This window comes from Microchirus variegatus, assembly GCF_963457635.1.
Source record: "Microchirus variegatus genome assembly, chromosome: 1".
In the NCBI taxonomy this organism is placed as follows: Eukaryota; Metazoa; Chordata; class Actinopteri; order Pleuronectiformes; family Soleidae; genus Microchirus; species Microchirus variegatus.
In genome coordinates this window covers 44,390,464-44,413,013 of record NC_139802.1, presented here as the reverse complement: position 1 = coordinate 44,413,013, position 22,550 = coordinate 44,390,464, and the positions used below count along the sequence as shown (strand labels likewise).

The window sequence follows — 22,550 nt, the reverse complement described above, 5'->3', positions numbered from 1 at the left end:
ACGTCACTTTGATAAATGTTCTTTTTCTCGTCGTCCGCGATCGAACTATTAAAGTTTCATGTGCTTGGTTTTTACGGCAGATTCTTCCCGCGTTAAATAACAATTATGAAAGGAAAAGGTTGTGAATTAAAGCGTAAAAGTAAAACGAGTGCAGAGACTTTAATGCACAGTTTTTACTCGTCATGACACACATCATGAATTTTGACTTCGATGATGATGATGATGATGATGAGGGTTTTCAGCCGTTTAAGAGAAGAGTGTTTTGTTTTATTTAAGTGGATCAATAAAGTTTCAAAAACAAATAAAGCACATGTTGATGTAGCGCTCGCCATCATCTCCATGACAACGGAGAGCTGCTGGGTTGCTGGCACCGGTGATCGGACACTGATGATCGGACACTGATGATCGGACACTGTGTCGATCGGACACTGATGATCGGACACTTTGTCGATCGGACACTGATGATCGGACACTGTGGCGATCGTACACTGATGATCGTACACTGATGATCGGACACTGATGATCGTACACTGATGATCGTACACTGATGATCGGACACTGATGATCGTACACTGATGATCGGACACTGTGGCGATCGTGCACTGATGATCGTACACTGACGATCGGACACTGTGGCGATCGGACACTGATGATCGGACACTGATGATCGGACACTGATGATCGGACACTGATGATCGGTCACTGTGGCGATCGTACACTGATGATCGTACACTGATGATCGGACACTGTGGCGATCGGACACTGAGGATCGTACACTGATGATCGGACACCGATGATCGGACACTGTGGTGATCGGACACTGTGGTGATCGGACACTGTGGTGATCGGACACTGTGGCGATCGTACACTGATGATCGTACACTGATGATCGGACACTGTGGCGATCAGACACTGATGATCGTACACTGATGATCGGACACTGTGGCGATCAGACACTGATGATCGGACACTGATGATCGGACACCGATGATCGGACACTGTGGCGATCGTGCACTGATGATCGTACACTGACGATCGGACACTGTGGCGATCGGACACTGATGATCGGTCACCGATGATCGGACACTGTGGCGATCGTACACCGATGATCGGACACTGGCGATCGGACACTTAACGTTGGCTCAGTGCAAACTATTTTCCTGTCAAAGTTTTTAAAATAAAGGTTTTCAGTCAAAGTTTTGTTTTTCTTATATTGCAACTTTAATCTCATAATTTCACAATTTTCATCTCATAATTTTACAATATTATTCTCATTTTACAACTTTAATCTCATAATTTTACAACCTTATTCTCACTTTACGACTTTAATCTCATTTTACGACTTCATATTTTACAACTTTAGTCTCATAATTTCATCACTTTACGACTTTATTCTCATAATTTTACGATTATATTTTCATTTTATGACTTTAATCTCATAATTTTAAGACCTTATTCTCATTTTACGACTTCATATTTTTACAATTATAATCTCATTATAATTTTACTACTTTATTCTCATAATCTTACACTTTTATTCCTGTTTTTACGATTTAAATCTCATAATTTTAAAACCTTATTCTCATTTTACAACTATAATCTCATAATTTTAAAACCTTATTCTCATAATTTTACAACTTTATTCCCATAATATTCTCTGACAATTTTTGGAGATAACTGCACTGTGTGCGCCCCCTGCTGGCCCTCTCATTTAATATAATCTCGAGCTTCCGTCTAAAACATCATGAGATTAGATTAGCCACTTTGTAAACCACTCACTCTCCCTGCACCAAACCCCATAGAGAAAATCAGTGATTTTAACATCCCAGCACACAGAAGTTGTTGATCCACTTCTTCTTTGTTCAGATTGACCTCAGTGACACAAAGTGACCACACGAGGCAGCAGCGGACCAGCAGCTCCTGTGTCCCAGTGAGTTTAAATCAGTGATTTTCTCTATGGGGTTTGGTGGAGGAGGAGAGTGAGAGTGTTTCCACTCTGTTTTGAACTTTATTCTGGCATTCGTCATAAAAGATTACAGCTTTGTGTCCTTCATGAATATGTAAATGGGGAAAAGTGTAATCATGAGAAATGTTGTTTCTGGTCAGATTCACCTGGAAGAGAATTAATTCCGACCAATCAGAGACGGAGAAACGCGTCGATCCGCCTGAACACAATCATCTCACCACTGATCCTATTAAAGTTTCACCAGCGAGGATTTAGTGCAGCAGACACATGGTTTACACTCAAATATAATCCCACGCTCTCTCAATCCTGGTTACATAATGAGGTGTGTGTCTGTGTCTGTGTCAGTGTGTGTGTGTGTGTGTGTGTGTGTGTGTCTGTGTGTGTCGCTGTGAGATTTACAGCCTGAGGCTTAAATGTGTTCACCTCTGTCTTCACTCAGTGTTTTTACAAACTAATTGTTGCCTCGGGGACAAAAGTTTCACTCACACACACACACAGCAGCGATCAGTTAGCTTCTCTGTCTACGACACACTTTCACGCAGCAGCAGCAGTTTAGCATCAGCAAAACTGCAAAAGTAAATCGCACTAGCATAACTAATGCTAATTAGCACATTTAGTGTTCCAGTTTTCGTCAGAAGTCCTCTTTCGTCAGAGCGTGGCTAATGGTGGCTAACTGGGGTCACTCAGAGGTGAAGTCACTCCCACTTCTGACTTCTACAGGCGCTACATGTGCTAATTATGCTAAATAGCACATTTCGATCACAGCACCTGTGTGTTGCTAATGCTAAATAGCACGTTTAGATTGCAATACGTGTGTGGTAATGATAGATAGCACATTTCAGTCACAGGAGCTAATTTGGCTAATGCTCAATTGCACATTTAGATCACATGGTCTACATTATGCTTTTGGTTGTGCTTTTACATCACAGTAGCTGTGCGTGCTAAAGCTATATAGCACATTTAGAGCACAGGTGCTACATGCGCTCATGCTGAATAGCACATTTAGATGACAGGAGCTACATGCACTTATGGTAAATGGCACATTTAGATCACAGGAGCTACATGCGCTAATGCAAAATAGTACATTTATTCATAGGTGCTACATGCGCTAATGCTAAATAGCACATTTAGATGACAGGAGCTACATGCACTTATGGTAAATGGCACATTTAGATCACAGGAGCTACATGCGCTAATGCAAAATAGTACATTTATTCATAGGTGCTACATGCGCTAATGCTAAATAGCACATTTAGATGACAGGAGCTACATGCACTTATGGTAAATGGCACATTTAGATCACAGGAGCTACATGCGCTAATGCAAAATAGTACATTTATTCATAGGTGCTACATGCGCTAATGCTAAATAGCACATTTAGATGACAGGAGCTACATGCACTTATGGTAAATGGCACATTTAGATCACAGGAGCTACATGCGCTAATGCAAAATAGTACATTTATTCATAGGTGCTACATGCGCTAATGCTAAATAGCACATTTAGATGACAGGAGCTACATGCACTTATGGTAAATGGCACATTTAGATCACAGGAGCTACATGCGCTAATGCAAAATAGTACATTTATTCATAGGTGCTACATGCGCTAATGCTAAATAGCACATTTAGATGACAGGAGCTACAAGCGCTAATGTTAAATAGCACATTTAGATGACAGGAACTACATGCGCTAATGCTAAATAGCACATTTAGATCACAGGAGCTACATGCGCTAATGCTAAATAGCACATTAAGATGACAGGCGCTAAAAGCGCTAATATTAAATAGCACATTCAGATCGCAGGAGCCACATGTGCTAATGCAAAATAGTACATTTATTCACAGGTGCGACATGCGCTAATGCTAAATAGCACATTTATATCACAGGAGCTACGTGCGCTAATGCTAAATAGCACATTTATGCACAGGCGCTACATGTGCTAATGGTAAATAGCAAGTTTACAGCAGATCACACCACTAAATGCGCTAAGTAGCATTAGCGCATTTAGTGGTGTGATCCAGTCGTAGTCAAAAGTCGCACATTAAGATCACAGGAGCTACGTTAGCTGCTAATTGTCACATTTCCTGAAATTGTTTTCATAAACTAAAAGATTCTGTGTGTGTGTGTGTGTGTGTGTGTGTGTGTGTGTGTGTGTGTGTGTGTGTGTGTGTTAGCGCAGCATAAGTCAGCGTGACATAACTCAACAGTCTCGCGACTAAAATGCTAACAGCTGCAGTTTGTTTGGCCCGTTTATTTTCCGTGGTGTCAGAGAGGAGGTGAAGTTAATCTGGACTCAGCTGTTCTGTTGATCCGTGTGTGTGTGTGTGTGTGTGTGTGTGTGTGTGTGTGTGTGTGTGTGTGTGTGTGTGTGTGTGTGTGTGTTCTGTTGATCCATGGATGTGAAGAAGAGAGAGAGAGAGAGAATTCTGCAACAATCACTCCAGACCTTATTTCACCTGACACACACACTGTTATCTATCACTGCAGTGTGTGTGTGTGTGTGTGTGTGTGTGTGTGAGAAGGCAGATGAAACTGGACGTTTGTAAACCCGCTCACTCTCCTGCACCAAACCCCACAGAGAAAATCATCATTTTTTAGCTCACATAGACACAGTAGTTGTTGTTGAGTTATTGATCCACTGCTGCCTCCATCGCTGAGTTCAAACATCTTATTCGTTGACTTCGGCTTTTGAAATCCTTTTGTTTACCTTAACCTCAGTGACACAAAGTGACCACACGGGGCAGCAGCGGAGCAGCAGCTCCTGTTTTCCCCGTGAGCTAAAAAATCGTTGATTTTCTCTACGGGGTTTGGTGCAGAGGAGACTTTTATTTTATTCCGTGACTCCGTTTTGTTACGTGGATAAAAAAAAACGGCCTGTTTTATGCAGGTGACCAGCAGGGGGCGTGACATTGAATCTGAATCTGTGTCACTGTTGACTGGTGTCCGTTCATGTGACCGAGCAGCAGCAGCAGCAGCAGCAGCAGCTTCCGATAATCAATCACTTCAAAACACGGGGAGCTATTTATAGACGTGGATCAATGGCTGTGTGGTGAAGTGACAAGGATCAATTTTATTTTATTTACTTTTCTTTTTAAGCATATTTAATATAAAAACATGGTTGTTTTTTTATCTTTATTATGATGCAGTTTATATAAGCGCTCACTCTCCCCACACCAAACCCCCATAGAGAAAATCAGTGATTTTAGCTCACGGGAGACACAGGAGCTGCTGGTCCGCTGCTGCCTCGTGTGGTCGCTTTGTGTGTCACTGACGTAAATGTAAACTAAGGATTTCGAAAGACGAATTCGCAAAAAATAAGACATACAAAGTTAGCGACGGAGGCAGCAGTGGATCAACGACTCCTGTGAGCTTGTGACGTTAAAAATCGCTGGTTTTCTCTATGGGTTTTGGTGCAGGGAGAGTGAGGAACTCCAGTTTCCTCTTTAATGAACGTTTGCTGTTTGTAGTGGGCTTTTTTTTTTACCACACATTTTAAGACAAATGTGATTCGTTTGCTCGTGTGACAGCGACATTGAAATGACAGATGGTTTTGTTTGTCCTCGCTCTTCAATCTCTTCACTTTCCGTATCTGTGTTCGGTGTATTTTATTTTGGAGGAGACAGGAAGCAGATTCGAGGGACAGCTCAGATGCGAATCGGCCGCACGTTATCAATCATCCGCCCGAGCGACCTCTGACCTCTGAGCTGATGACGTCGTCACGGCAGAGTGACGGGAAACAGGAAATTAAAAAACAAACAAACAAACAAACAAACGGACTCTTTTGACTCTGAGGAATTCAACAATAAAGAAAAGAAGATTAAAAACCAAAGAAATCACATGATGATTTATTTAGTTTTTCTCCTTTTGTAACTTGTAATAATTATGTTTTTGTTTCTTTTATCTCATAAAAGTTAATTTTTTTTATCTTAAATCAATAACTTTAATCTCATTATAATGAGTTTGTACCAAATAATTTGGATTTTCTTCGTTTGTTTTTGTCTATTATCTCATAATTATTGCATTATTTACGTTTTTATCTCTTTTATATCATTTTGGATCATTTTATTACTTTTTAATTGCATCAAACTGCAATTATAACCTTTCTTCTCTCATAATGATGGTGTTTAAATGAAAAATTGTGACTTTTATTTCATATTTATAACACATTTGTTTGAAGAAATTGTGAGATATAATTACAAAATGTCGCATTTTTTCCTTAAAATATTGATATTACGTGATCATTTTAAGTTGTTTGTGTCGTCTGTTGCTGTTGCACCTGTGTTTCCATGGCAACCGCCGACAACACATTGATGTCATTTAAAGAACTATAAATATAAACAGTAAATAGTTTTATTTTCGCGCGTAAATGTAATGAGTTGCGTGACTTCCACGTGATTCGTTACAGTAAAAACATAAAGCGCACGAGCGGACGGACCTCCGCTCCGGTGACGCACTCCTGCACGCGCTGACGTCACTTCCTGTCAGGGGGACAGCGCGAGAGCCGCGGTCTGAGCCTCCTCAGTCTCCTCTGAGCTTCTGTGGAGGAGCGACGGTTCCGCTGCTGCTGGAGACACCGGGGAGACACCGGGGAGACACCGGGGGAAAACCGGGGGAAAACCGCACCTGGTTCTGGATCAAGTCTCCATAAAAACCCGGATTATCTGTCGTTTGGAACTAAAACCGTCACCGGAGCTGGATGTTAGGAAACTCCTGAGGACTCGGAGTCAGGAGGAGGAGGAGGAGGAGGAGAAAAACTACTTTTTACTCTTTTTTAAAATATTTTATTCTATTTTATTTTTATTTGATCTTTTCGTTTCCGCTGTGGATTCTTCCCCCCGCGGCTCTCGCTGCTCTCGGCGGCCGCGGTCGTCGCTCTCTCCGCCCGCAGCGCAGAGCAGGTGGTGACGGTGAGAGACACCGGAGACTGTGAGGTCACCTGACCTGACCGCACACACACACACACACACACACGCACACACACACACACACACACACACACGCGCACGAACACACACACAGAGGCTCCGGCTCCGCGTTTGACGCATTTTTACGCACGAAGTTTCTGAGAATATAACGAGGTTTTTTTTAAGTCTGCATCATGTTAGTGTCGTCATCAGTGGATGATTAAATGGATTAACGGATTAACGGATGAATAATCTGGATCAAACGCTGAAGTTTCACAGGAAGTTCCCGGGTCCGCGTCCTCCTCCCGCCGCCGCCGCCGCCATGCGCAGCGCCGCCGGACTGAGCCCGCGCCTCTTCCCGCTCCTCCTTCTCCTCCAGCCCGCAGCGGCTGCCCTTTAACCCGCACCGTCCGCACCGCCGCTGCGCCACCATGAGCAGCACGGACCTGGAGCGCGTGTCGCTCAGCTCCTCCGCCAACTCCGTGGCCTCGTCCAGCGCGCGCACGCTCTCGGCCAACGTGCGCAAGCTGCACAACGCGCTCAACCTGCTGCTCAACGACTTCGAGCGCGAGCAGTTCATCCACTGCCTGAACGTCTACCACTCCAAGCGCAACGTCTACGACCTCGTGCAGACGCTGCGCGTCATCCTGAACGCGCCCAGCAAGCGGCAGCTGCTGCCGATGCTGCGGCTCGTGATCCCGCGCTCGGACCAGCTGCTGTTCGAGCAGTACACGTCGGAGGGACTCTACCTCAGGGCGGACGCGGCCGCGGTCGCCGCGAGCAACGGCAGCGCGGAGGAGCCCGCGGCGGGGCTCGACTTCGCCCGCAGCGCCAGCCCCGCGACTCCGCCCCCCGTCCCGGGAGCCGCGCACCTGTCGCCCTCCGCCGCCGCTGCCGGTGCCGCGCCGCCGCCGCAGCTCCAGGTGGCGCTGCGCGGCTCGCCGGACAGTTTCAGCACCAGCAGCGACGGGACAGCTCCGCCGCTGGTGCCGCTGCTCGGCAGGAACTTCATCCACGAGCCGCCGGGGGCGCTGCGCCAGGTCAACATGAGGCGGCACAAGAGCCACGAGGGCCTGGGCTTCAGCATCCGCGGCGGCTCGGAGCACGGCGTCGGCATCTACGTGTCCCTGGTGGAGCCCGGGAGCCTCGCGGAGAGGGAGGGCCTGCGCATCGGGGACCAGATCATGAAAGTCAACGACAAGGTGTTCGAGAAAGTCACGCACGCGGAGGCTGTCAAGGTAACAAAGTTTCCCTCTATGAGTGTGTGTGTGTGTGTGTGCGCGTGCTGGGTCATGTTGTGATGGACAGGGGCGTGTCCAGAGGGGTCTGGAGGGGGTGACAACTCAACAAAAACATCCTTAGAGTTTGTTAAAGGCATATTTTGTGTGTTTTTTAAACAGACAAAAAAGTTAATTTCCGAATTAAATCAACATCAGTTTCAGTCTATGACGTCATAAGAACATGTTATTTCACTTTTAAACGCACTTTTCCAACAGGAAACTGAAGTTTCTCACTCCCCCTGCACCAAACCCCATAGAGAAAACCATCGATTTTAACATCACAGCGACGCAGGAGTTCACAGGAGTTGTTGATCCACTTCACACAAGTCCAAATATGTTAATTTGTGACTTCGGCTATTAAAAAACCCTCACACGGGTTTAAATCAGTGACACAAAGTGACCACACAGGGCAGCAGTGGACCAGCAACCCCTGTGTCATTAAGAGCTTAAATCGCTGGTTTTCTCTATGGGGTTTGGTGCAGGGAGGGTGAGCGGTTTTCCAAACTTCTTTTTTCCCTGAGCCAAAGACTTTAGTCAGACTAAGGCCAAAGACTTTATTCAGACTAAGGCCTGAGACTTTAGTCAGACTAAGGCCTAAGACTTTAGTCATACTAAGACTTTAGTCAGATGAAGACTTTAGTCAGACTAAGACTTTAGTCAGACTAAGGCCTAAGACTTTAGTCAGACTAAGGCCAAAGACTTTAGTCAGACTAAGGCCAAAGACTTTAGTCAGACTAAGGCCAAAGACTTTAGTCAGACTAAGGCCAGAGACTTTAGTCAGACTAAGGCCAGAGACTTTAGTCAGACTAAGGCCAGAGACTTTAGTCAGACTAAGGCCTAAGACTTTAGTCATACTAAGACTTTAGTCAGATGAAGACTTTAGTCAGACTAAGGCTTTAGTCGGACTAAGGCCTAAGACTTTAGTCAGACTAAGGCCTAAGACTTTAGTCAGACTAAGGCCAAAGACTTTAGTCAGACTAAGGCCAGAGACTTTAGTCAGACTAAGGCCTGAGACTTTAGTCAGACTAAGGCCTGAGACTTTAGTCATACTAAGACTTTAGTCAGATGAAGACTTTAGTCAGACTAAGGCCAAAGACTTTAGTCAGACTAAGGCCAAAGACTTTAGTCAGACTAAGGCCAAAGACTTTAGTCAGACTAAGGCCAGAGACTTTAATCAGACTCAGGCCTGAGCTTAAATCGCTGGTTTTCTCTATGGGGTTTGGTGCAGGGAGTGTGAGCGGTTGTTCCAAACTTCTTTTTCCCTGCCGTTAAAGTCTGTTTAACAGCGAGATAAAGAGAACACGCGTGTTCTTCAGGTATCGTAGACCTCGTCTGGTGTGGTTTTTAACTCGGTGAAGTGGATCCTCCAGTGAGAGCAGATTCTCTGTTTGATTGACGACTCCACGACTTCCTGTCAGGAGGAGAATGTCGTTAAAGCGTGCAGGTAACGAGACACTTTACAAGGCAGGTGGTAACCATAGACATTGTGTGTGTGTGTGTGTGTGCGTGCGTGTGCTGTAAACTAAGAATAAAAACTGGGGCGACTTCAGCCCAGTTTCCTTCGCTGTCGACGCCTCAAACTGTTGTTATTTTTAAAAACAGATTATTTTTTCTTCCATTAAACGAAGAGAAAATGTTTCCCCCAAAACCTTTAAATAATAAAAATGATGATGTTCTTCAATGTCTTTTTGGCCACAAACCAAAAAAAACTGTGCATCAAAGTTGACTTTTCACACTTTAATTTAAGTCTTTCGCTAACTTTCCTTTAAAATCATTATTTAAAGTGGGAAGAATCTGCCATAAAAAGCATGAATATCACACTTTAATCGCGGACGATGAATTTTACCGTCTATGAACTAATGATTAGTTTCAGAGTGGATTTTTGTCCATAAAATGACAGAAAATCCTCCTAAATTATGTTTTCAAACCTCTTATTATCCACTTTTAATGATTTCTTTGTTAAACGGAGCAAAGAAACAAGAACATTTTCACATTTAAGAAGCTGAAAAATCAGAAAACTGTGTATTCAGTTTATTTTTCCACTGCAGTGATGATGAAAGAGCAGCTGTTTATTCTCAAGTTTGATGATTTTAGACAAAGATCAGTGGTTTGATGAGTCTGTGTTTCACCACACTGACGGTGAATGAATGAATGAATGAATGAAATGATGCCGTTTTCACTCGTTCACCGTAATCTGAAGTTTGTGGGGTTTTTTATACGTGAGGTTGAATAAATAGTGTTTGTTATATCCAGGTTTTCTTCTTCTACTCTACTTAACGGCGTAGTTTAGGTAAACAACAAAAAGTCTTTGCTTCAAAAAACTTTGACAAAATGTCTTAACTTCAAATCAATCAGACCTAAGACTTTAGTCAGACTAAGGCCAAAGACTTTATTCAGACTAAGGCCAAAGACTTTATTCAGACTAAGACCTAAGACTTTAGTCAGATGAAGACTTTAGTCTGACTAAGGCCTAAGAATTTAGTCAGATGAAGACTTTAGTCAGACTAAGGCCTGAGACTTTAGTCAGACTAAGACCTAAGACTTTAGTCAGATGAAGACTTTAGTCAGACTAAGGCCTGAGACTTTAGTCAGACTAAGGACTGAGACTTTAGTCAGACTAAGGACTGAGACTTTAGTCAGACTAACGCCTCAGACTTTAGTCAGACTAAGGCCTAAGACTGTAGTCAGACTAAGGCCTAAGACTGTAGTCAGACTAAGGCCTAAGACTTTAGTCGGATGAAGACTTTAGTCGGACTCAGGCCTGAGACTTTAGTCAGACTAAGGCCTAAGACTTTAGTCAGATGAAGACTTTAGTCGGATGAAGACTTTAGTCGGACTCGGGCCTGAGACTTTAGTCAGACTAAGGCCTGAGGCTTTATTCAGACTAAGACTTAAGTCAGACTAAGGCTTTAGTCATACTTTGACTAGTATTTTAGCCAATTAGCTTCAGTCTAATATGTCTTAATAATACGTCACATGTCACATTATCTCACTGTTAGACAGACTTTTCCAACATTGAAACTGAAGTTTCTAAACCGCTCGCTCTCCTGCACCAAACCCCATTGAGAAAATCATCATTTTTAGCTCACGTGGACACAGGAGCTGCTGGTCTGCTGCTGCCTCGTGTGGCCACTTTGTGTCACTTCAGTAAACCCGAACAAAGTAAATCAAAAGCCGAATTCGCAAAATAAGACATTGTAACTTAGTGATGGAGTCAGAAAGTGGATCGACCACTCCTGTGAACTCCTGTGTGCCGTGACGTTAAAGTCGTAGATTTTCTCAATGGGGTTTGGTGCAGGGAGAGTGAGCGGTGTAGAAAGTGGCACAAACTTCAAGGATTCCCTATTTTTATACGTGAATAATCCCCATATTAGAGGATATTAGACACCTGTATTTAATCCATTCATCTCTCTCTCTATTAACGTTGTTAAAAAACAACATATCTGATTTATTTCCACGTACAAATGAGGCTTAAAACGTATATAAACGATCACAGATTGAGTTTTTTTTTCGTGTAAACGCAGCCGTTGACCTTCTCTGCGGAGCGACTGCTGCGTCCGAGCGTGATCTCAAACGCTGACGACACGAATACTAATGAGGCGTTTTATTTTTCCCTCTCCCTCCACAATCAATTTTCGTCCACATGTAAATATGTCTCTAATCTGCCCGAGCGCAGATTATTGATCTTCCTCGTCGTGGGGCTGAGTCGTCGTGATGTAATCACAGTTCAGACGTGAACCGATATTTATCTCTTCTTCTTCTAATTCATTGTGAATTAATGACGATGTAAGTGTGTGGACGACTTCCTGTGTCTCAGATTAGATTAAGAGTTATTTTTCTGGATTTTCTCCATTCTCAGGGTCACAAAACGTCCTCACGTTAACACGTTAATCTTCACTTTCGCAAAATGTCCCAACAAAGACTAAACGTCCTCACTTTAAATGTCCTCTCTGCCGTCACCATGTCCTCCTGAACTGTAGGGGGCGCTCTGCAGAGAAGTTAAACGGGTAAACGTCCTCACGTTAACACGTTAATCTTCACTTTCGCAAAATGTCCCGACAAAGACCAAACGTCCTCACTTTAAATGTCCTCTCTGCCGTCACCGTGTCCTCCTGAACTGTAGGGGGCGCTCTGCGGAGAAGTTAAAACGGGTGAATCATATTCACCGTCGCGTTGTCGCCTGATCTCTAAAGAAACGGGGATTATCGATGGAGTCTCTGCTCCGATCGAGTTCAAACAGGAAGTCGGCGATTACACGATCGATCGGCGGATCGATAACGTGTCGTAGTCTCCGCCCACGTGTAGCCCCGCCCCCTTTCTCCCGCAGTCTGCGGATGAGTGCGATTGAATTTCCGAGCTCAATATCGTGATATTTTTGCTCGTTCTTTGATAAGTGTGTGTGTGTGTGTGTGTGTGTGTGTGTGTGTGTGTGTGTGTGTGCGTTTTAACAAAGACGACTAAAATCAATAAATGGACAAACGAGTCGAGCTCAGATTGTTTCTGATCGTCCGTCTCCACAGATAATGTCTGAAAACGCTTTATTTGATTTCCAGCAGAAAAACTCATTCACGCTGTTTTGTTCCTGCTGTTGAGCTTTAATCTGCTGCTGTGTGTGTGTGTGAGTGCGTGTGTGTCTGTGTGTGTGTGCGTGTGTGTGTGTGTGTCCTGTTGCGTTGACTGAAGGCTGCAGATTGTTGTTTTGCTGCAGAGACCGAGGACGACGCTCAGCTGCGTCTCCCTCGGTCTCGTCTGTCAGGCTGAGGCTCTCGGTCCGTCCTCCTCGTCCTCTCAGTGACGCGCTGGGACGGTCATTAGTTGTGACGGGACACAGACACACACACAGACACAGACACACACATTGACGGGGACGTAAATTGTGTTGTTTTTGTTGTAGCCAGAGACGCTTGCTCGTCTGTTTGGTCTCTGAGGGACGGACGCAGACAGAACGAGGCCCCACACACATCCATGTAAGTCAGGATGTCGTGTCTTCACCTTCACAAAATGTCCTCACTTTCACACAATCTGTCCTCGCTTCAACAAAAACTCTTTGCTTTAATAAAATGTCCTTGCATTAACGTGATGTCTTCGCTTTGACAAATGTCCACAATCTAACATTAAGTCTTTGCTTTGACTAAATGTCCTTGCTGTAAAGGATATTTAACAAAATGTCTTCACATTGACTAATTGTCCTCATGTTGACAAACTGGACCCTGGAAGTTTAATCAGACTAAAGGTTTAGTCAGACTAAGGCCTAAGGGTTTAGTCGGACTAAGACGTTAGTCAGACTAAGGCTTTAGTCAGTCTAAGCCCTATGACTAGTCAGACTAATGCCTAAGGCTTTAGTCAGACTAAGGTTTTAGTCAGACTAAGGCCTTAGTGAGACTAATGATTTAGTCAGACTAAGGCCTAAGGCTTTAATCAGACTACGGCTTTAGTCAGACTAAGGCCTAAGTCTTTAATCAGACTACGGCTTTAGTCAGACTAAGGCCTAAGGCTTTAGTCAGACTAAGGCCTACGACTTTAGTCAGACTAATGCATTAGTCAGACTCAGACGTTAGTTAGACCAAGGCTTTAGTCAGACTAAGGCCTAAGACTTGAGTCATACTCAGACGTTAGTTAGACCAAGGCTTTAGTCAGACTAAGGCCTAAGACTTTAGTCATACTCAGACGTTAGTTAGACCAAGGCTTTAGTCAGACTACGGCCTAATACTTAAGTCAGACTAAGGCCTAAGGCTTTATTCCGACTAAGACGGACAATTGGACAACTTGGTAGTTTACATGCGTAGATGATAAAATTTATTTATTGTCCCTGTTCATCTGACTCTGTCCTCCATAGGTGGCGCTGTCTCTCTCTATAAGCCAGTGTAGCTCTGTATGTTCTGAAGAGGTCAACAGTGTTTCCTGTCAGAGAGGTCAAAGGTCACCCTGGCTGTGTGACATCAGTTATTGAAGCTCCAGAGCTGTCACAAATAATCACAATCAGATTTTTTTCCCTCTCCGTGTTATCGTCCAAACTAAAAGAGCAGAAAACAAAGCGGCGTAAATGTGCTGCAGAGGCTTCAGGCTCCGCCTCCAGACTCATGAGGTTCATTCACTTTATATCCAATAATAATAACGGTGAGCAGCAGAGTCTTCTTCTTCTCTTGGGTAAACATGGAGCCAGTTGTTGCCTGAAGGCTCCTCCAGGTTCACCACAGCACAGATGAATTAACCTCTCACTGACCATGAGACAGAAAAACAGCCGAGTCTCATGACGTCGTTCACATCAGTGAAAACACAACAGCTCACAGACTTTTATGGACAAAACAGACGCAGGAAAAAGACTGAAAAGTCCTGAAGATGTTGTTTTTGCTTCCTCTGTCTCTTCAGTCTGCACAGAAGCTTTTATTACAGTCTGTAGATACTCATTAGTTTATAAAAACACTTACTTTAAATGGTGTTTACATCACAGGAGGATCAGTGTTCAGATACAATACACATTATACATATATATGTGTGTATACATGTATATGTACATATGTATATACGTACATGTACGTACATTGTCCTCACGTTGACAAACGGTCCTCAATTTGTGTGCACCCAGTAGTTTAATCAGACTGAGGGTTTAGTCAGACTAAGCCCTAAGGCTTTAATCAGACTAAGGCTTTAGTCAGACTAAGGCCTAAGGGTTTAATCAGACTAAGGCTTTAGTCAGACCAAGGTATAAGGCTTTAATCAGACTAAGGCTTTAGTCAGACTAAGGCCTAAGGGTTTAATCAGACTAAGGCTTTAGTCAGACTAAGGCCTAAGGCTTTAATCAGACTAAGGCTTTAGTCAGACTAAGGCCTAAGGGTTTAATCAGACTAAGGCTTCAGTCAGACCAAGGTATAAGGCTTTAATCAGACTAAGGCTTTAGTCAGACTAAGGCCTAAGGGTTTAATCAGACTAAGGCTTTAGTCAGACTAAGGCCTAAGGCTTTAATCAGACTAAGGCTTTAGTCAGACTAAGGCCTAAGGGTTTAATCAGACTAAGGCTTTAGTCAGACTAAGGCCTAAGGGTTTAATCAGACTAAGGCTTTAGTCAGACTAAGGCCTTAGTCAGACTAAGCCCAACGACTTCAGTCAGACTAAGGCCTAAGGCTTTAGTCAGACTCAGACTTTAGTAATAAGGCCAAGGCTTTAGTCAGACTAAGACGTTAGTCAGACTAAGGCTTTAATCAGACTAAGGCTTTAGTCAGACTACGACTTTAGTCACACTAAGTCTTTAGTCAGACTAAGTCTTAAGGCTTTAGTCAGACTAAGGCCTAAGACTTAAGTCAGACTAAGGCTTTAGTCAGTATATATATCTACATATATATGTGTACATTATGTGTATATATACACGTATACTCGTGTATATATACGTATATATGTATATAAATGTATCCCATCATTGGTTTGATTCCTGGTTTCACAGATGATGAAACCTGACTGAAGAGTCGTCGTCAGCTTCTCTGTCGACTGTGAATTTATTTTTCAGATAAAAAGAATCGGCTTTTTTCACTGACTCATGTTTCAGGGTCTGAATATTTCTCTTCCTTCGCGGCAGCAGAACATTTCTGACGTGATGTTTCTGAAATGTCGGCTCGTGGCGTCAGCTCGGCTGTGTTCTGTGTGTACGAGGCAAAAAAAAAGTTTGAATCCAGATAGTAATCACATTTTTGACACTTTAACCTCATTATTTTTGAATACATATTGAAACCTTTGTTCCATTGTGATTGAATACAATAATATTGTGATTTATCCTCAGCTGTAAACACAGTTCCCGTCCAGTCATTGGCCGCTAACACATTAGCGCTAACAAACAGCCGCTAACGCTTCAGCTACAGCGTCCGTGTGAATCTGTATTTGTAATTTTTAAAAAAAATGGCCGTCATTAAAGTGTCTCTGGGGCGCCGCAGCTGTCCGTGAGCAGATTGAAGTGTTGGAGCGTCTGCAGGTCTGATTAAATAAAGTGCAAACTCACAGTTGCTGCAGGGGGAAAACTCCCGCGTTTGCCCTTGAGCCCTCGGCGAACACTTATCACCTCAGCGCTCCGGCGGCTCGCTTGGCCCTCGGCTAACGCTGGCCGGCGTCCAGTGGTGAAGCCTTTTGAGTATAAAAGCAGTCACGGCTCGCGTTTGGACCGTCAGCACTTCCTGCTCTTCTTCTTCTTCTGCTGCTGCTACTTTTAAAAATGTTGCCAGATTGAATTTGTTGCTTCAAGGACGGAAGTGAAATAAATAAATATAGGAACGAAACATCGAGCTACCGGGTATTGAAACGTCTGTAACACGTAATATCGGAAATACTCTTACATTCTTAGCTAGCCCTATTGTAGCGCTAACTAGCCAACTAATGATTATTTCCACAATTGGTGTAATGATTGTGTTACAGTATTTTTAAAACCTCAAAATTACGTTAATAATTCCGTTCAAATGATGTATTTGTTAATATAAAGTAAAGAAACCAGAAAATATTCACTTTTAAGAAGCTAAAAATCCTTAATTTAATAAGTAATTGCAAGACTTGGCCTTAATAGTCTTGTGTGTCTAGCTTTGGAGCTAACAAGCTAGTCTCAGTAGTTAAAAAACTTGATTCTAACGGAGCGCTAAAGCTAACAAAAACACAGCACTGCCTAGATTTGAGTGCGTTTGGAGTGAAGCTAACGGCTAAGATTGTTTATTCTGTTCTTGAATGTGATGCTAACGTGGAGTCTGGAGTTACCACCTCCATATTTTAACCGTAAAGATTGTAGTTAGCATAAGTCGGTCTCCCATCAGCGTCAAAGCTAATAATAGGCTACACTGAGGAGACAGCTGTGCTGTTAGCTTTGCCTAAAGCTAACAAACACACAACACAGCAGTTTTGACCTTTTTTATATGTCAACAATGCTTCAGAAACCTGTAAATAATGACGTTTCTAAAAGCTGGAGTTGACGTTATAAGTTGATATGTTCACCTCACACAACCCCACTTCTAAAAACTACCCTTTTTTTTTTTTTTTTTTTAAACCGCGCTCCGCTCCGCTCCATAATTACCATGTGAAATATTTATAATTTGCTTTAATTAAGTGGGCGGCGGCTGCTGCGCCGACTCTCAGGAGTGTTGTTTGTTCCACGCACGTCTAATGAATATTAAAGTGTTTACCAGCGTGGGAGGCATCACCGTGTCGGAGACAAGAGACGACGGACGGAAACAAAGCGCCGACGACGTCTCGCTCAGTTTTTTATTCAAACCTATATTTAAGCTTTTAGACTTTGTTGATGTTGATGTTTCGCCCTTCGCCGCCTCCTTTTATTCTCACGTCAGGGTTGTCGTCAGCCTTTTTCCTGACTGGAAAACGAAAAGTTTTCTGCCGCACCGAATCCCATTGAGAAAATGTGCGATTTTTAGCTCAAGGGTGGGGGATACAGAGGGGCGCCGGTGTAGCGCTGCCTCGTGTGGTCAGTTTATGTCACTTGGGTAAAATGGAGTGAAGGAGTTTGAACGCAGAATTTACAATAGGACACGTGTGAACTTAGGAGTCGTTGATCCACTGCCGCCTCCGTCACTGTTTGTCGACTAACTCGTGTCAAGTCTGTCGTGTAAAAATTGATGGTTTTCTCTATGGGCTTTGGTACGGGAGAGTGAGCGCTTTGCAAAGTGATAGAAATGACAGTTTGGGGGGTTTTTACTGGTGAGATAAACTAGCGTTTCACCTTCTTAAGATGTCTTGGACTTAATTTGATGTAGATAAAAACCTCTTTTTCAACAGATAACTGTCATTTCACATCACTTTTACAAAGCATTCACTCTCCCGTACCAAACCCCATAGAGAAAAAAAACATCAATTTTTACATCACGGGCAAACGGCAGTTTTCAATCCTCTGCTGCCTCCATCGCTACGTTCACGTGTCGTTGTGTGAATCCTGGGTTTGAATTCCTTCGTTTGAGTTCACCTCTGTGACATAAACTGACCACACGAGGCAGCGCTGGACCAGCACCCCTCTGTATACCCTTGAGCTAAAATCGCACATTTTCCTCTATGGGATTTGGTGCAGGAGGACTATTGTCCCCCCTCCTCCTCCTCCCCCCTCCCCTCTGGTATCACGTACCTCATCCTTCTGTCCGTCAGCGTTTTCCTTCCCCCTCCACCCGTCCCATCACGGCTGTCACACCCGGGTTCCGCTGCCAAAGTGAGACTTCATTGTCGCGAGCTAATTGCTTGACGATGGATCGGCCGAATGCTCGAGTTCACGTCGAAGGTGTCCCCGATCCGTCACCCGGCCTCCGCGGCACTAAATCACCGGCAGCAGCCACCGTTAATATCCGGTCGTGGATCGCCGGAGCCGGAGCCGGAGCTGGAGCTGGAGCTGCGTTTCTGCTCATTTCACTGTGTGAAGATCACTGACTCTGACTCTGCTGCTCTGGTCTGAACACACAGGCGCGTTTACGTCCACCGCTAAATTATCACTCAAGTGGTTTTCACGCTGTCGGAGTTGAGACTTTGGTAGTCTGGAGTTAGCCGTGTTCTTAAAGGATCAGCAGTAAACGCAGGAACAGAACTTTGTATTGTGATCGTATCCGGTTATCTTGGTACACATCTCGATTATCGCAGAATCGCTGTATCGTAATTAAGATTTGCTAGATAGTAAATGAGGTATCGTAATTGCATGTATTAAATGACGGGCTCGTTTATCGCAGAATCACTGTGATCGCGATATTATCGTTATTGTCGACCACGTATCGCGTATCGTACCGTATCATATTGTGCCGTATTGTATCGTACAGTATCACTTTGTATCGTACCAAACCGTATCGTACAACATCGTATCATATCGTATCGTTATTTAACCTGCGATCTTTTGTCTATCACGATTCTTCAGATCTAAATGCCACAATTTATTTATATCGTGATTTTGGGTCACGATAGTTTGTCGTCTTTAAAAAAAAAAAAAAATAAAATAAAATAAACAAAGAAATATAAGGTTTGGGAAAAAATGTTCTCTCAATGTTCTAAAATCAAAAAGTTCTCAATCTAAATTCCAAATTATTAATCTCAGTTTAATGTTCGTAATCTCAGTTCAAAATTATTAATCTCAGATTAATATCCTTAATCACCATTCAGTGTATTTGTCACAGTTTAAAATTGTTAATACCAGTTCAAAGTTCTTAATCTCAGTGTAATATTCTAAATCTCAGTTCAAAATCCATAATCTCAGTTCAAAATTCTCAATCTCAGTGTAATGTTCTTAATCTCAGATTAATGTTCTTTAGCTCAGTTCCAAATTCTTAATCTCAGATTAATATCCTTAATCACCATTAAGTGTATTTGTCACAGTTTAAAGTTGTTAATACCAGTTCAAAGTTCTTAATCTCAGTGTAATGTTCTTAATCTCAGTTAAAAAATCTCAACTCAAAGTTTTTCCTCTAACTCTAAAATGTTGAAAAATGCCAAAATATTCAGTTTTAGTGATTTATTTGTTATTCAAAGCAAAGAGAAATATTCACATTTAAGAAGCTGAAAATCACAGAAATCAAAGTGTATTATGTGTGTGTGTGTACTACATATGTGTGTATACTACATATGTGTGTGTATACTACATATGTGTATATATAAATAATTTCAGCTCATAGAACAGGTTTGTTTTCTAATCCCTGAGCCTCCACACAGTGAAAGAGTCTCCACAGCGTCCGTTACCTCAGAGTCTAACACGTTTCACAGCCGCTCAGTTTCTGAAGTGTTTTTAAAAAACGACTTTTGTCAGAAGTGAAAAACTTTGACTTCGTCCTCAGACAGAAAATCATCAGAGAGAAGAAAACACAGTGAGATTAAAGACGTTGGTGTTTGCTCTCTCTTCTCATGTCAGGATTTTATTCTGTGGGATTTATTTGTCGTGTTGAGGTGACGGAGCTCTGTGAAAACATGGAACAAACCATAATCTAATAAAACCTTCATTAGACGAACAATCTAATGAACAACTTAGTTCTTCTTCTTCATTAAGAGGTGACATGCTTTTCTTAATCTCAGTTTAATGATCTTAATCTCAGTTTAATGATCTTAATCTCAGTTTAATGATCTTAATCTCAGTTTAATGATCTTAATCTCAGTTTAATGATCTTAATCTCAATTCAATGTTTTTAATCTCCATTAGAAATTCTGAATCTCAGTTCAAAATTCTTAATCCCAGTTCAATGTTGTTAATCTCCATTCAGAGTTCTTAATCTCAGTTTAATGTTCTTAATCTCAGTTTAATGTTCTTAATCTCAGTTTAATGATCTTAATCTCAGTTCAATGTTTTTAATCTCCGTTCAAAGTTCTTAATTTTAGTTCAAAACTCTTAATCTCCATTCAAATTTCTTAATCTCAGTTTAAAAGTTCATAATCTCAGTTCAGAGTCTTAATCTCAGATCATAGTTTTTCATCTAACTGCCCCCCCCTCTCTCTTAAAGTTCTCCTCGTCATATTTTCCAGACTTCTTTATGACTGAGGAGCTAATGGCTCCTCCTCCTCTTCCTCTTCTTCCTCCTCCTTCATTGCAGGCAGTCATTCATCTGAAATATCATTCCACATATTTCCCTCCACTTTAAACCCTCATAATTTAAGCTGACACACACACGCACACACACACACACACACACACACACACACAGAGAGATTGAAAACTCAAGGGCGTCTCAGGTGACATCACGTCGTTCGCTCTGAGCTGAATCCTCTGAATCCTCCAGACGTGAGAACTCGCTGTGATTTGGTTCAGTTCTTTTTTTATTATTCTCAGGGTCAAACACAAACCGATGATGATCAAACACAGATTATAATCCTGACGACGAGGAGAGAGACTGAGGATAATGGACTCATGAGGATTATTTAATCTGTGGGAGGATGTTGTGTGTGATGGATTGAACAGAGGAGGAAGAGGAGGAGGAGGAAAACTTCAGTTTCCTGTTTGTGTTAGTTTTACAGGAGTCTCAAAGTGACCTATGACTTTTGCGTCCGAGCATCTCGACTGACCACTAGGGGGCGAATGAAGTGAAAAAATTCGACCTTTTTGGGGGAAAAGGGCATTATGAGCTATAAATTATATCAAGATATTCCGTCATTATGTCACTGTAAATAAAAAAAATATTAGTAAAATATGATATATTTGGCAGAATTTCAAAATAAAAGTATCTGTATTCGTATGGGACCATGTATAGTTCATAATAAAAGTGGGTTTCTGATTCAAAATGAATCAATTACTCAAAAACACACAGAAAAAATACATAAATAAAAAATTATAATAATAGAATATTAAAAAGTGAAATAAAAAAATAATTAATTTATGTTAAATGTGTTAAAAACCTGGTCCTATGCATTATGTCAATGAGTGATGTACAAGAGTGTGTGTGTGTGTGTGTGTGTTTGTGTGTGTGTGTGACGTCCTTCCACATGAATAAGAGACATATTTAAGTGTTTTGTCCTCTGCTGCAGTCGTTTCTCACAGATTAAAGAGTCGAACACACGAGCTGCCTGTTTAAAGCTCTGCTACGTAACTTTGGTGGTTGTTCTTGGTTTAAGTCAAACTGGTTTTCCTCATGTTGTGGGGACCTTGATCTGTTCTCACAGTCTCCAGGAAATGAATGTAAGTCAATGTGATGGAAACGTGTGTGTGTGTGTGTGTCTGTGTCTGTGTGTGTGTGTGTGTGTGTGTGTGTCAGGCTCAGATTCAGGACGAGTCAATCGTCGTGGACATGAAACAGTTTTTGTGAGAACAAGCACTCAGTGTTTTATTACCTTCTCTCTGCAAACCCAAGGCTATCCACACACACACACACACACACACACACACACACACACACACACACACACACACACACACACACACACACACACACACACACTCAGTGAGGACACTGGTGGACGTAATGCTTCTCCTGAGCGCCTTAACCCTTCATTTTAGCCTAATTTTTTACCCTAAAACCAGGTCTTTTTGTGTTTTTCGTGTTACGTACTGCAGCTTTAAATCCTCAGCTTTAAAGAATCTGCTTTGTCTTTAAACTGAGAGATGACTGCAGCAGGGGGGACTTAAAAAATGTCCCCTCTTAATGTGTAAGGACACACACACACACACACACACACACACACACACACACACACACACTCGGTGCCTCAGGTGCTGAGTGAAGTCATTATAAAGCAGCTAGAATCCTCATTTGCCTTTTGGTTTGATAAAAACCGTCCTCGTCCTCCCTTAGCTTAGCTTAGCTTAGCGTAGCACGGAGGCGCCGACGTCGGATCATCGGCTCCCCCTGTGGGCCAATTACCACAGGAACACACACACACCCACACTTTAACGACATTTAAAGGGATAGTGCAGGTTTTTTGAAAGTGTGATGTGTTAAAGCTGCAGTACGTAACCTTTTGTAAACACAAACGT

General features: G+C 42.6%; 1 protein-coding gene across 1 annotated transcript in view; it reads left to right on the top strand.

The window, feature by feature from the left end:
• Positions 1-7,304: 7,304 nt before the first annotated feature.
• The window catches only part of whrna (whirlin a), a gene marked incomplete at both ends in the record, with an annotated part of 113,170 nt that continues 97,924 nt past the window's right edge, over positions 7,305-22,550 (top strand). Inside the window, one exon of the mRNA XM_083903228.1 lies at positions 7,305-8,147. Coding sequence (XP_083759354.1) covers positions 7,305-8,147 — 843 coding nt within the window. The remainder of the gene's footprint in view (positions 8,148-22,550) is intronic.